The 14,978-nt window shown below is 32.0% G+C and overlaps 1 protein-coding gene across 1 annotated transcript in view; it reads right to left on the bottom strand.

Annotated features, from left to right (window-relative positions):
* The window catches only part of LOC122268288 (probable chitinase 10), a 150,299-nt gene that overhangs the window by 79,839 nt on the left and 55,482 nt on the right, over window positions 1-14,978 (bottom strand). Inside the window, exons 7-11 of the mRNA XM_071181735.1 lie at window positions 14,113-14,310; window positions 7,267-7,523; window positions 6,141-6,244; window positions 2,397-2,520; window positions 1,541-1,719 (exon numbers count right to left, since the gene is read on the bottom strand). Coding sequence (XP_071037836.1) covers window positions 1,541-1,719; window positions 2,397-2,520; window positions 6,141-6,244; window positions 7,267-7,523; window positions 14,113-14,310 — 862 coding nt within the window. The remainder of the gene's footprint in view (window positions 1-1,540; window positions 1,720-2,396; window positions 2,521-6,140; window positions 6,245-7,266; window positions 7,524-14,112; window positions 14,311-14,978) is intronic.

Below are 14,978 nucleotides of genomic sequence, written 5' to 3'. Positions count from 1 at the left end.
CTAAAATGCTTTCGTGATTCCTTTGTCGAAAAATTTTTTTTTTCTATTACGGTCTTTAATCGCTTAGCTAAAAGTTCAAGTGGTTTAATAATTTTTGTTTATTTATTTTAAAGAATTTAAATATTGGGGTTTATCTGTATTTCAAATTTGTTAAAATTAATAGTTTTCAAAAATGCTGTATTTAATGTAAGAAAAAGTTTTGATTCTAATTTCTGTTTCCGTTCTAGGATTTCAACATTTCAGTTTCTGGATGCATTTTACGACTGCTGCATAATAATAATTCCATTTAAATGTCAATGTTACATTTTAGGAACTAACGAATTAAGTAATAAAACTTGCACAATTACGTCCATTCCTTATAAAATGTCTCTAATAGGCCCTCAAGGCTCTTACCTTTTCCTCATGAAGTGATACACATTTTATAAGCCTCCACGCGGTTTTTTATAGGCAGAGCGATTAGCACACTATGAGGGATATCCACATTCTGAACGAGTCATTTAATATAAAATCTAGTTAAAATAAGAAAGTGGTAGCAAATGTATGACTAAAAATTTGTTTTAATTATGACTATTATTGGTTTGCCTTATTCACTTGTCAACCACTACAGATTCTATTCTCAAATATATATGACGAACTTTTCTCAATTACTTTTATAAAAGGTTTTGGGTTCATGCGCACAACTGGTTCACTTTTTAAGTAGTCTGCGCGGACTACTTATAAAAGATCATGTGGTGGCTTTTTGATGTAGGAGGTGATGGGTAAGCAGTCATCGTGGTTGCTTTCGAACATTTTGAATTTTGATAACGTTGCATTTCATCTAATATTTTGAATTTTTTATATGTAGTGGTGTTTCATCAGAAAAACACCTTAATTGTTGGTATCTCGAGGTGACACTTATAAAAGGAAATTTTCGTTTATCTACAGCTATCCACGCTAGCAGGGATAGCAATTTGCCTCGCTAGGAAGAAAAATATTTTTCAAGTGGTAAGGAAATGTAAGTTATTTTTAGTTTAGTATTTTTCAATTTTAGTAATTCTTCTACCACTGTATATCAAAATTTTTAAATATCAAAGGAAATACAACTTAATTACACTAATTTATGGAGACTTTTTCCAGGAGTGGGCTTAATTATCCATGTTCTGCAAGTTTTACTTTATAATTCGACACCAATTTATTAAAACTCTTGCAGAAAGCGGGGCAGTTAGCAGCCCATCTTATGTAACCATACTCTCTAATGCCTGACTCTCTAACAATCTGAATCCGTAACCCTGAGCACTCAATACATACCACAGTACTTATATACATTTCTGGTAGTACATCTTGCAAAAAATGATAAAAAAATTTTTTCGATTCGACTATTAAAAACTTTTTATATTTTTGAAGAACTTGTGTGTAAAATATTATTGGTCTGCAAACGGTAATTTTTGTTACACTTTTTCGATTAAAATGCATTGTTTGATGATAACATAAAAAATTATGACAAATCGTAAAATAAATTAGAGCAATACTTTTAATATTTTGAAGAAAAAAAGTATATTACTTGGAGATTTCAGGGATGTTATACGCGGTTTCCATTGTTTTGACTCCTGCAGATACAGCGGCTGTTAAGAGATACCCATTAGATGCAAACGCAGCTTTCAATTCCTGNGTTGGCATCCCTGCCTTCATATCGATGAAAAAATCCCGACTTTCCTCGCAGGAAAATCTAGTCGCACCCAGCTGCACGATGAAAAATCCCGACTCTTTTCGCAGGAAAATCTGGTCGCACCCAGCTGCACTCGAGAAAACGACAGCTGAATTTTTTTCAGGGCATGCTGAATTGGTGGAAAACGTAGTCACCACAGATCGGTCAAAAGTCGATTAATCGACGACCGGTCGGTAAGCGCTGGGGAGCAAACGCTGAATAATCTACGGCCGGTCGGTATACGATGAGAACAAAACGTCGATTAATCGACGACCGGTCGGTAAGCGCTGGGGAGCAAACGTCGAATAATCGACGGCCGGTCGGTATACGATGAGAACAAAATGTCGATTAATCGACGACCGGTCGGTAAGCGCTGAGAACAAAACGTCGATTAATCGACGGCCGGTCGGTAAAGTGTTAACTATGGTAGGTTCTAGTGGGTTTTTCTTCTTATTGTCATGTAAATGCAGGGAGCATCTTAAACTAAGATAAGTTTGTCTCAATGTCTGGTTCAGGCTTTATGAGTTGGGTTTAAAATTACAAAACTACAGAGTCGAACTTTAGTATCCACAATTCTGTTATGTAACGACAGCTCATCGCCAGTCATAAAATTATGAAACCGGTTAAAGGAAAAGAGCGCTGCTAGTTAGATTAAGCGAGAATCGGTCAAAGTAAGATCTTTTTTTACTTTTTTGTATCAGTTGCAACTTACAACATTCAGTGTCCTTTGACCATCTTTTTCTTCTGGTCTGACACGCATTGGAGCATTGTGACCAACAACTTCATCCCATGATCCATGAAAATCGTATGCCATAACGTTAATGAAATCGAGGTATCTGTAAAAATCAAAACATAAGTTTTAATTTTTAAATTTATTTATGTTCTCTCCTGATTTACATTTATTTATGATCTTTTTGATTTAGAGCAGTGTTTCCCAAAGTGTGGTACGCGTACCCTCAGGGGCACGGGAACAGTTTAACGGGGGTACGCGTACTTACGCGAAATATCTTGCAACAAACGAAAATTTCAAAAAATTTTGTTCAAAAACAAAGCTAGTCATGAAAATTTACAATTACGTATTTTTCTATTTGCTATTTTTTCCAGAGTTAACAGTTAATAATTAGTGGTGTCAACAGCTAGTTGTGATTTGTAACTTTTGAGAAATTTTTTACAGTAAAAAATACATTTCTTTTCTTCATTAGTGGTACACAGTGTTACGAAAAATTTAGAAAGGGTACGCAAAAGTCATAAGTTTGGGAAACACTGATTTAGAGCATAAAAAGGGAGAATAAACGTGTTTCATAACTTTAATTATTTTAGCAGAAAAAAGATAGTTTTATTTTAACATAGTATATTGATAATATTGAATTATCATATTGAATAACATAGTATATTGAAGTCAAAGCACATTTCTTTTCCTGAAGCTAAAATGTTAAGTTAAAGAAACATTATCTTAGTATAAGCAAACATGCACAACGACTTTTTATAGATAGTAACTTTTCATATATAAACCATTTCTTGTACTTGGTCATAAATGTGACGAAAATGGTCCACCAGAGACATGCAAACGTATTCCACTTGGCGGAAAAAATTTTTCAACGGGGCAAAATTCGGATTGATCTGTGATTCTTACATGCAATTAGAAGTTTGTTATATCTAACATAAATATAAATAGCTCAGATTTTCACATATAACAACACTTAGTTACAATTATTTTGAGCTGATGCTTTTAGCTCTTTTAGAGGCGGTGGAAATTGTTTATGACACTAATTTTTGACAATAATATTAACCTCTAAAATTGTAATTGTTTTCGTCCATTTACAATTTAGCATGGCAATGACACGTCTTTGTCATCATAGAGTTCCCACCCTGCAGCACTAAAAGTGAAATAAAACGCAAATTAATTTAAGACTTAATTACTTTACTTTAAAAAATAATAAGTAATTGCAATCAATAATTATACTTACTAATACAACAATAGATCACAGCTAGTATTCCTCGAAGACGAGTTATTTTGTTTGTTGCGATGAAAGACTTAAACAACACTGCATTTAACTAACCACTTTCTAAATTTAACAAATGGGATGATAAAGTTAATCGATTAATTGCGGACGTACATACGATAACCAAAACTCTCTTAATTTTCTTGACAAAATTCCTTGATTAAATTTTTCTGTAAACGAAAGATGAAAGTGTTGGCAAAATTCCTCTAAGTTATAGTTATAAATTTTCTACTACTTTGCGAAAGTTTTTGCGTTAAGTGGAGAAATTGATATCCCTGAAACTATATCAAAGCTAAAATGCTTTTGTGATTTCCTTATAAAAAAAAATATATTACGGTTTTTAATCACTTAGCTAAAAGTTCAAGGGGTTTCATTATTTTTTATTTTTGTTTATTTATGTTAAAATTAATAGTTTTCAAAAATGCTGTATTTAATGTAAGAAAAATTTCTGATTCTAATTTCTATTTCCGTTCTAGAAGTTCAAATTTTCAGTTTCTGGTGGCATTTTACGACTGCTGCATAGTAATAATTAACCACTTAAATGTCTATGTTACATTTTAGGAACTAACGAATTAAGTAATAAAACTTGCACAATACCGATAATTGCGTCTATTCCTTAAAAATGTCTCTAATAGATAACTGCGTAGTACATAGTCATATTATTGTTCAAGGCTTTTACCTTTTCATCTTGATTTGTGAAGTAATTTTTCTCATGAATTTTCACTTGACATTCGAACTTGGCAGGGGCCCCTATCCCCTCCACCATGAAGTGATACACATTTTTTAAGCAATCATTGAGGTACGCCAACGTCTCCAAAAGGTTTATATAGGAAGTTTGATCAGACCACTGTGAAGTATGTCGAAGTTCCGAACGAGTCACTTAACATAAAATCTAGTTAAAATAAGAAAGTGGTACCAAATATATGACTAAAATTTTGTTTTATTTATGAATATTATTGGCTTGCCTTATTCACATGTCAACTACTACAGATTCAATTCTTAAATATGATGAATTTTTCTCAATTACTTTTATAAAAGGTTTTGAGTTCATGCGCACAACTACTTATAAAAGACCATGTGGAAGCTTTTTGATGTAGGTAAACAGTTATCGTGGTTGCTTTCGAACATCTTGAATTTTGATAACGTTGCATATCATCTAATATTTTGAATTTTTGATATGTAGCAGAGATGCCAACTGCTCCGGACAAGCCAAAATAATTAAAAAAACGGTAAGTAACTACAAAGTAAATTTTGCAAATATTTGACTATTTTTGCTTTGCTTTTTAAATGGTATGGCATGACATAATTACTGTAAAGTGGTGAATTCTATAAGCCTACGAATTATTTAGAAATAGTGGTGGATAAAAATCTACTAAATTGAATTTATTAAACCAAAAATCACAATTGATAAACTACCACTTTCAGATATATATTTGCCGTCCGGAGCAAGTTGGCATCTATGATATAATAGTGTATCATCAGAAAAATACCTAAACTGCAGGTATTTCGTGGTGACACTTTTAATAAGAAATTTTCCGTTTATCTACAGCTATCCACGCTAGCAGGGATACCAACTTGCCCAGAGATGCCAACTTGCTCCGGACACCAAATATATATTTTAAAGTGGTAGTTTATTAATTGTAATTTTTGGATTAATAAATTCAATTTAGTAGATTTTCACACACCACTATTTCTAAATAATTCGTAGGCTTATATCATTCACCACTTTATAATACTTATATTATGCTATACCCTTTATATAGCAAGCAAAAATCGTCAAATATTTGCAAAATTTACTTTGCAGTTATTTACCGTTTTTTTTAAAAATTAATTTGGCGTGTCCGGAGCAGTTGGCATCTCTGCTTGCCTCGATGGGAAGAAAAATATTTTTCAACTGGTAATGAAATGTAAGTTATTTTTAGTTTAGTATTTTTCAGTTTTAGTAATTCTTCTACCGCTGTATATCAAAATTTTTAAATATCATCGGAAATACAACTTAATTACACTAATTTATGGATACTTTTTTCAAGAGTGGACTTCATTACCCATATTCTGCAAGTTTTACTTTATAATTCGACACCAATTTATTAAAACTCTTGCAGAAAGCGGGGCAGTTAGCAGCCCATCTTATGTAACCATACTCTCTAATGCCTGACTCTCTAACAATCTGAATCCGTAACCCTGAGCACTCAATACATACCACAGTACTTATATACATTTCTGGTAGTACATCTTGCAAAAAATGATAAAAAAATTTTTTCGATTCGACTATTAAAAACTTTTTATATTTTTGAAGAACTTGTGTGTAAAATATTATTGGTCTGCAAACGGTAATTTTTGTTACACTTTTTCGATTAAAATGCATTGTTTGATGATAACATAAAAAATTATGACAAATCGTAAAATAAATTAGAGCAATACTTTTAATATTTTGAAGAAAAAAAGTATATTACTTGGAGATTTCAGGGATGTTATACGCGGTTTCCATTGTTTTGACTCCTGCAGATACAGCGGCTGTTAAGAGATACCCATTAGATGCAAACGCAGCTTTCAATTCCTGGAAACAGTTAATGAAAAGGACTAGTTAAGTTAATATAATAATTACAGGGCTGCTTCTTAATTGAAAAGTATTAATAACTGGTAAAAACTGCTAGTTTACCTTTTAAACCAGAAATAAATTATGCGTAACAACCACTATTTAATAAAAATAATAAAATATTTGTAATTATATTTATTAATATATATATAACATAAATATATCATACCTGCCAACTTTCACTCTTTCCGATAATGGATTTTCAGAATGGTTGTAAAACAATAAACGAAAAACAATCTGACTCAAAAATATATTTATATTTTGATCCCTTTGAAATTCGCTTGCGCAAGGATTAATATGCTTTAATATATTTATTGTAATTATTTATATGTAGTGGCTGTCAAACTCATTTATAATTATCATTATAATTCAAAAAGTTAATTGGAATAACATGAGTATTGCTACCACTTTAAATAGAAAAATAAAATCTTCCGGAAAAGCTGGCAGGTATGATATATGTATATATATATTATGTATTTAGAAATTTGACAATATTTTGAAAGCTTCACTACTAAAGAGCCTGTGCCTATGTGTATTGTTTACCTAAGTTGAGGAGAGCATAGGGAGTCTTCCAAACTTTTAAAATAATTGTAAATATTTTTCTATTTTTAATTCTTACTCTAATTAATTTTTTATGTATCCCAATGCGGTTTAACATGTATATACTTATCCTAGATTTTATTTTAATTTAAAATGTTTCCAATTGAGACTTAACTTAGTTAACCCCTGCACCACCCTTTCCATCCTCCTTTTTAATACAATTTAGATGAAGGAGCAGATATCCCCTTAGGATAGGCACTCCGATAAAATTGCGTCAGTCAGTCGTACACCATACCAATACCCTACCAGCACACCTAGTTCCTTTATTCTGCTTTTTCATTAACAATGAGTAAATTCTTCAGAAAAAAAGGTTACAACCATGTCAAAAAATTTGTTCATTTCTATGTAACTAGCTAAACTAAACTAACTTAACTAAAGCTTACTCTCAGCAAAACAGCAAAGTTCTCCTTATCCTCAGGTTTTCCACCACGGTTGGCTGGATATTCCCAATCCACATCAAGTCCATCAAATCCATATTTCTCACAGAAACTGATGACACTTTTGATGAATGTTGCTCGGGCAGCTGGGTCGGCAGCCATTGCTGAATATTTTTTGGAGCCCTCATCCCATCCTCCGATAGCAATAAGTGTTGTCAAGTTGGGATTCGCCTTTTTAAGAGCGTTGAATCGCTGGTATGCTCCTAAAATTTTAAGGTAATTGTAGGATTCACAAAACAAATGCTACTAGTGTACATAAACAGGACTACAAACTACGAATATTTAAATACCAAAAGCTTTTAGATGTAATTTTGGCAATATTTTAAAAACCCTCACCACTAAAGAGCTAGAAGCTGGATATCTTTTTAACTCGGTGTTTGGCGCGAAGCGCCACTGACCGATTCGTCTGCACTAGTATGAAATATGAATCGAAAGTTATTATTAAAGTCATAAGCTGGTTTAGGTTGGGGAAAACCCCCATAGTCAAGGAGAAGAAGAAAAATAAGGAAAAGTATAGCCAGGCTAATAGTCAAATACACTGTAGGCACAAGAAACGAGTGTGATTAGAGTAATGTTAATATAAAATGTAAGTAACATTTAGATAACTATATACAAAAATATATACAAGATATATAATTAAGACTAGTACGTTATTTAATAAGCATAATAAATTTATTTACTTTAAAGAGTAATGTGAACCTCTGCTATACCAGTGACCCGGTCGTACCGGTAATCCACCGCTCGTACCGGGTTACTCTCTGTTCTAATATTAATAGTACTACGGCTTGCACGGATCGGACCCTACAGGGTTGCTCCTTCACCGGGTTCGCCGTAGTCCTAGAGTTTATCTGTGTGTGTTTGTGTGATAAAGTTAATAGTATTTTGATAGTATGCAGTCTGAGCATAAAAAGGCGGTAATTGGGCTGAAATTCGAATTATCACGGATCATATCAATATCGAACAACTTATTGAAGTCGGATGTGGTGCATGTACATGTTTTTGTGTCGCCATAAAATTTTGTGGTCAATTTAGCTATAAAGCATTTGATATCATCAATGTGTAAGTCTTTTCTAAGTAATCTATTGCTAATCGCCCTTGGGGAGCCAGTCATTGTGCGTAAAAATTTACCTTCAGTTGTAGATAGCTTCTTTTTTAGGTTGTTGCTTATGGTAGTGAGGGCTGGGCAAGCATACGTAAGAATTGGTCGAATCGCTTGTATATACATAGTTCTTTTATTTACTAGATCAAGCTTTGCATTGTTATTCAGGAGGACTTTGAGCTCAAAGGACGCTCCTCTGGCTCTTTTAATTACGTCATTTGTGTGAGTACTCCAGCTCAAATTATATGAGATCGTGACGCCAAGGTATTTAACGTGATTCACTGGTTTGATCTCAGTATTAAAAAGAAAGATGTGGGAAGTATTTTGTTGTTTTTCTTACTATTTATGATTAAAAGAGCTAGATCGAAGTGTGGCTGCATATGAACTTTGAATTCATTTATATGTAGTGGAGTGGAAAATAAGTTGAAATAAATGGAAAAAAAAATCCATTAAAATATTAACTTAACTACCACTAAAATAATTTTTTACAAAAGGTGCACATAGTTTGGAAGTCCTGTGCAAACGATCTTTTTTATGTTTATGGTATTGTCTTAGAAATTTCGTGCGTTCTCATTGGATATATAAATCACGTAAAATGATATTTAACTAATAAAGACAATGACGTTTTTGACTGTCTTCATCATAAAATGAATAAATGGTAAGGTAGTAATTGCCTAAAAATTATTTATTTAATTTTCAAAGGTATTTGGGAGTAATATTTAGCTATCATAATTTCTTTATATTTTTCGCTTTTATTTTACGTTTTCGATTTTGATTATTGTTTCAAATTTAAGGTCAGAAATAATAGTTTATTTACTTAAGATGTTTTGAAGTAATCTCGTAATATTATATCATTATGCAATATTTTATGATAAAAATCTTTATTTTATGATAAAAATCGTCTGTTATTCATGATAAAAATATCTTTCAACGTTTTACGTTAATTCAACGGTAAATAAATAAGTTACCCTTTCATTTTCGTAAATTATACATTAATTATTATTTAATACTATTAATTATTTAATTTAATTATTTATTTAATACTATTGTTTAATTATTTAATACTATTGCAGAACTGCCAAGCACTACGCTTTTTGATAAGAAGATTCCCTCTCTGTCTGAGATTTTTAAAGCTTTGCCACAACCAAGATAGTATAGAGTTTTATATGATCTTTTGAGTAATTTGCATGAAGTGGAAAAATAACTTTAAATCAAATTTAGAAAACAAAGATTCCCACAATAAAACCTAAACTTAGATACCACTAAAAGTTTTCCCAAAAAGCGCAAGAGGTTCGCAGCCCTGCTAATCTTGTACCTAAAGATTTCCTTATGCAAGCCTAAATCGTTTGTTTTCTTGCGAAACTTTAAAAAAATTTAATCTCTATAAAATACCAGTTAGGAAATTAGAAAAGTTCTATATGAAGTCTTAAGTTTCTGTAATAATGTTATATTTTTATTTACTTGTCAAACTCAAAATATTCACAATTCGCTAGTATTATTATACTAGTGATAAAGTAAAGTTAAATATTAGAAATTTTGTCACATAATGATATGGATTTATAAAAAACTGTCAGCAAGTAAATTTTCTTTCCATCTTTGTTTCGGGGGAAGGAAATATCTATAACTTTGTTTACAAATAAATTACATTGGCATACCTGCCAACTTTTACTCTTTCCGAGACTGAATTTTCAGAGTGGTTGTAATACAATTAACGAAAAACAATCTGACTGAAAAATATATTTATTTTTTGATCCCATTTAAATTAGCTTGCACAAAGATTATTGTACTTTTATATATTTATTTTAATTATTTATATGTAGTGGTGGTCAAACTCATTTATAATTATCATTATAATTCAAAATGTTAATTGGAATAACATGAGTATTGCTACCACTTTAAATATGAAAATAAAGTCTTCCGGAAAATCCGGAAGAGTTGGCAGGTATGCATTGGGCAACACATTTTTTATGTAATATTTATAGAATTGTTTATGACCTGATCCGGATGTGGAGATTTTAATTACGAAATTAGTTTTGTTCGGAAAGCTACAGACTTTTTTTCTTTTAAAGGATCTTTTTGGTTTAGTTTATTTTTTAACCTGAATGTACATGTTTTTTTTAATACCGTCGTTGAACAGCAGACTCAATTTTATGGATTTACGACTACTAATGTTCAGTTCCGTAGCTTTGTAATTTTAAACCTATTCCAGAAGACAAGGGAACTCCTAGATCGAATATTGGGAAAAATTTGCCTTCGTAGAGGACTTTTTGATGGAACTAACCCGCATTTGCGTTACATGGCGAGGAAGACCACAAAAACCTCCCACGGTTAGTCTGGTAGCAAGGGAACTCTAACCCATGATCCGTCTACCATTGAGGATACTTCATGTCAGCACCGTGGTTGGTGCAAGGCGGATCCGGAATTCATATCGACTGGGATTCGAACCCGGTTCGCCTCACGGAAGGCGAACGCTCTACCCCCTGAGCCATTGCAGCTTGAATGTACATGTTTATAAGGGACGTATAGGTCTATCTACATATATTTAGATATGGTGCTCCTTCGAAAATTACACTTAAGTCAAAAATGTGACCTTAACGCATTGCATCATAAACATAAATGTATTATCGCCTCCTTTCTCGCTCTCCCAACGTAGCAGAGAAGTGGTAACATTTAGTATTCAATCGAATAAATTTTCAAAAAAAAAAATTTCCTGTTAGGAATATACTATTAAATCGCAAATGGGAAAAATCTTAAAAATTGGAGACAAAAGGATGCTAGAAATTAAAATACATTGTTGACCAGGATCGTTGGAAGATGTCCTTCGATAATCGATTTTAATTACCGAGGTATTATAAACTCTAATTGTAATTATCGTTAATTTAGCGATTGTTTTTGTTATATTTGTAATTCTAACGGCAAATATATGCTTTTATGCATTTTGTGTAAAATTTTACTTTTGTATTTAAAATAATTGTAATTTCTTTTTTACTATTTAAATTTATAAATTTCCTTTAACCCCTTGGGGACGGGTGATTCAGAAAAGCATTCGCGCAAAATCAGAATCAAGTTGTATTTAAATAAAAAACGGTAACTTAAATGTAGTAGTTTCTAATTTTACATACTTACTTTGCTTTTACTTTAATTATTGTTAGTTTAATCATATATATAATCAATGTTAATTCAAAATATAACTAAATAGTTTTATTTTGAACAAAGTAATGGTGAATTAAATAAATCAAACAATTATAACTCCGCCCACAAATTAACTGCTAAAGAATTACTTTGATTACCAGTTTTATCTTTTTACACTGGTTGATACGGATTTATGCTGTCACGTATTTGTGACAGTCGGCGCGAAAGGGTTAAATTGATCTGTTCCTCTTTCAGCAAAAATATATTTAAACTGGCGGAGAATGAACAAGACGTATTAACTTAACTTTATTTAATTTTGCCAATAGTGCCTAATTAACCAATACCTCACTCTGCCAGAAGTACTTAATATTTGTTTGTACATTTTAATTATTTAAATATAGTGGTAGTCAATTAAATCTTTAAATAAAATTTACTAACCAGTGAATCTACATAATTTTCTACAATTATAATAAGTATTTTCACAAAGTGGAGCAAGTTATCTTAATGTTATTTACCACCCAAGAAAAACAAATCTGAAATTATAAAGAAAATAAGTTGAANTACTTCATGTCAGCACCGTGGTTGGTGCAAGGCGGATCCGGAATTCATATCGACTGGGATTCGAACCCGGTTCGCCTCACGGAAGGCGAACGCTCTACCCCCTGAGCCATCGCAGCTTGAATGTACATGTTTATAAGGGAGGTATAGGTCTATCTACTTATATTTAGATATGGTGCTCCTTCGAAAATTGACGCAGCCTAAATGTAATTTCAGTGTCAGCCACTGGTGATTGACGCGGCCTAAATGGAAAGTCCAGTGTCAGCCACCGATGGCTGACGCTGCGCTCAACGTGTTAATTATTCAGCTTGAACACTAAAGCCTTAGTTAATATAACTTTTAAAATACTTTTTTTTTAAATTTATACACTTATAATTTTAATATTTATCTCTTTCAAAATAAAACCTATGAGCAGAGTCAAACAACATTAAGGGTCAAACAATCAGTTCAGTTTTAGAGTTTGCTGGCTGAAGAATAAAAATTGTTGCATGTACAGATTTTAAATTACTGTCGGACTTCGATTTAACGAACTTCTATTTTGCGAATTCCTTTATTTTGCGATTTTTCAACAGTACGATTCGGAACATTTCAAACTTGCAAATGCATTTTATAAGGGAAATGACCTTGAATTGATTACTTAACTTTAACCAGCGACTTAACTTTCATGGAAAGCGGTAAAATCCTTTTCCTTTTTTGTTTGCATTTTGTTTTGATTTTAGAATTCACGCCAAAAATCAATTTACGAGAAATCATAACAGAAATTTCAAAGCGAGGAACTATGTTACAGATCATACCATTCGTAACAGTTTTGCTGAAGCTGTATTCTCAGTCAGCCCGGAGTATTTGGAAAATGCGGAGGACGAGACTGACATTCCTTTAGAAGAATTTTAAAATATGTGGATACAGCGAAGAGAGAAATCACGAAATTAATGATGATGTACTGATTGATGATTTTCTTTTTATCGATTCTGAACCACTAAAACATTAACTGAATTGGATATTTTGAACAGTGTGAAAAATAAAGCGATACAGCAATAAATTATGAGGAAGACGAAGAAGATGAAATCACAGAAACCTTTATGTGATAAAATGCAAAAATAATTTTAACACGTTCACGCCGGGGTGACCCACAGGGGGGTCACGCTAGATTGTCTCATCTGGGCAGCGCACCGGAGTAAAAACTGGTAACAATAAGTTTCATTTTTTAGTTTTTCTCCGGGAATAACAAAAATCCATATCTACCAATTGTTTTTAACCGATATAATTTTTATATTGAATTGCTTCTTCGCCGTGATTAGTTTCCTTACAGTGAATTTTTATTGTTGAGAATTGATTAACTCCTCCCGAATATTATCTAATATTGAAATAGTTCTTCTACCAGTATTTTCTCTTTTCCCGTTCCAGTATTTTAACTTTTCCCGTCGTGAACGTGTTAAACAGTTCGATAGTAGATAATAATTTACAAGAAAAAGGTGTTTCAATTGCTGTTTTAATTATGTCTAGAGTTTATGAATTTAATCCCTTAACGATCGATTAATTTTCAAGAAAACGCTCATAAAAGTGCCTATTTTCTTGACTTTTGTATTACGTATTTGTTTAGTGTTACGTACTAGTTTAAAATAACTATCTACAATTACCTTAAAAATATCCTGGTACTGCCATCAGGTGTGTAAAATGAGAAATAAAATATTTTCCGAGCAAAAGAAATGAATTAGTTTTATTCTTATTGACGCGTTACTACTAAACACTCCATCCCGCTAATATCATGGGAGTGAGAAATAGCGGGCGAAATCTCACCCCGTCATTCTCACGGCAGCGAGAAGGAATGGATTAAATATTTCAAATGGTGATTTTCTATTTAACGAATTTTCCATTTAAGGAACTTTTCATTGGGATTTTGCGACTTCGTTAAATAGAAGTTCGACTGTGTTTTGCATTTTCTCAAAATAGTATTAATAACGATTTCAAAAGACATGCAGAAAAATCATAAAAAAATTGTTTACCAAGTCCCCAGTTTTCTTTCAAATCCAGATATGGATCGTAAGCATCTATCTTGTTGTCAGCTAATTTAGCAAATGCATATATGACGTGAGTACAAAGGAAAGGATCAATATGCTCGATTGAGAATTGTCCATCTCCAGGCCTGTAGTTTGCCCAACTTCCAAGGTAACATACCACCCTATACTTCTTGTTGTTGCGATCTGTATCATAAAATAAATAAAGCAATGGAAGTATTACAATTAAATATGTATTGATTGATAAACATACGAAGTGAACTAACCATGGCTTTTAAACATTAAAAATTTTGTGTAAATTAATGATAGGTGAAAGCGAGACGGAAAAGAGGAAAAGCGGGTTGTAAAGCCATTTCAGATTTAACTTATTTTCGGGTGGAGTAAATCTATTCTTTTTTTTTTAAAAAACTATTCTACGATATCTACCTTTTACAGGAACGAAGCAGTTTTATATATATGCTATATAGTTGTAAAAAAAATCTCAGGAGTTACAGAAATTTAATGTTTCTCGAAAAAAAAAATGCCGGAATTATATGTCTTCTGTACCAGTTTTTGCTCTTTTCCGTCTTGGCATATATAGGCTTAGAGCTTTGAAGTTAATTGAACCCCAGATGAATTAGTTGGAGCCCCTTGTGGGGCTGATGCTAAGATAACTACCACATAATATGAGTATGATTAAGTTAATTGAACTACCGGAACTTATGTAAGCTGTAACATAAATATTTGAGCATTTGACAGACACGTGATCCCCATGATATAATATTTTTAAAAGAAAATAAATGTTAATAAAAATTCAGTCCTACCAAACCTTATTCTTTGAAATGGTGTTTTAAAAAATAAATTCTTACTATTAT

The sequence above is a fragment of the Parasteatoda tepidariorum genome, chromosome 6 (genome assembly GCF_043381705.1).
Source record: "Parasteatoda tepidariorum isolate YZ-2023 chromosome 6, CAS_Ptep_4.0, whole genome shotgun sequence".
In the NCBI taxonomy this organism is placed as follows: Eukaryota; Metazoa; Arthropoda; class Arachnida; order Araneae; family Theridiidae; genus Parasteatoda; species Parasteatoda tepidariorum.
The sequence above is the reverse complement of the archived record's forward strand: the minus strand, read 5'-3'. Positions and strand labels throughout refer to the sequence as shown.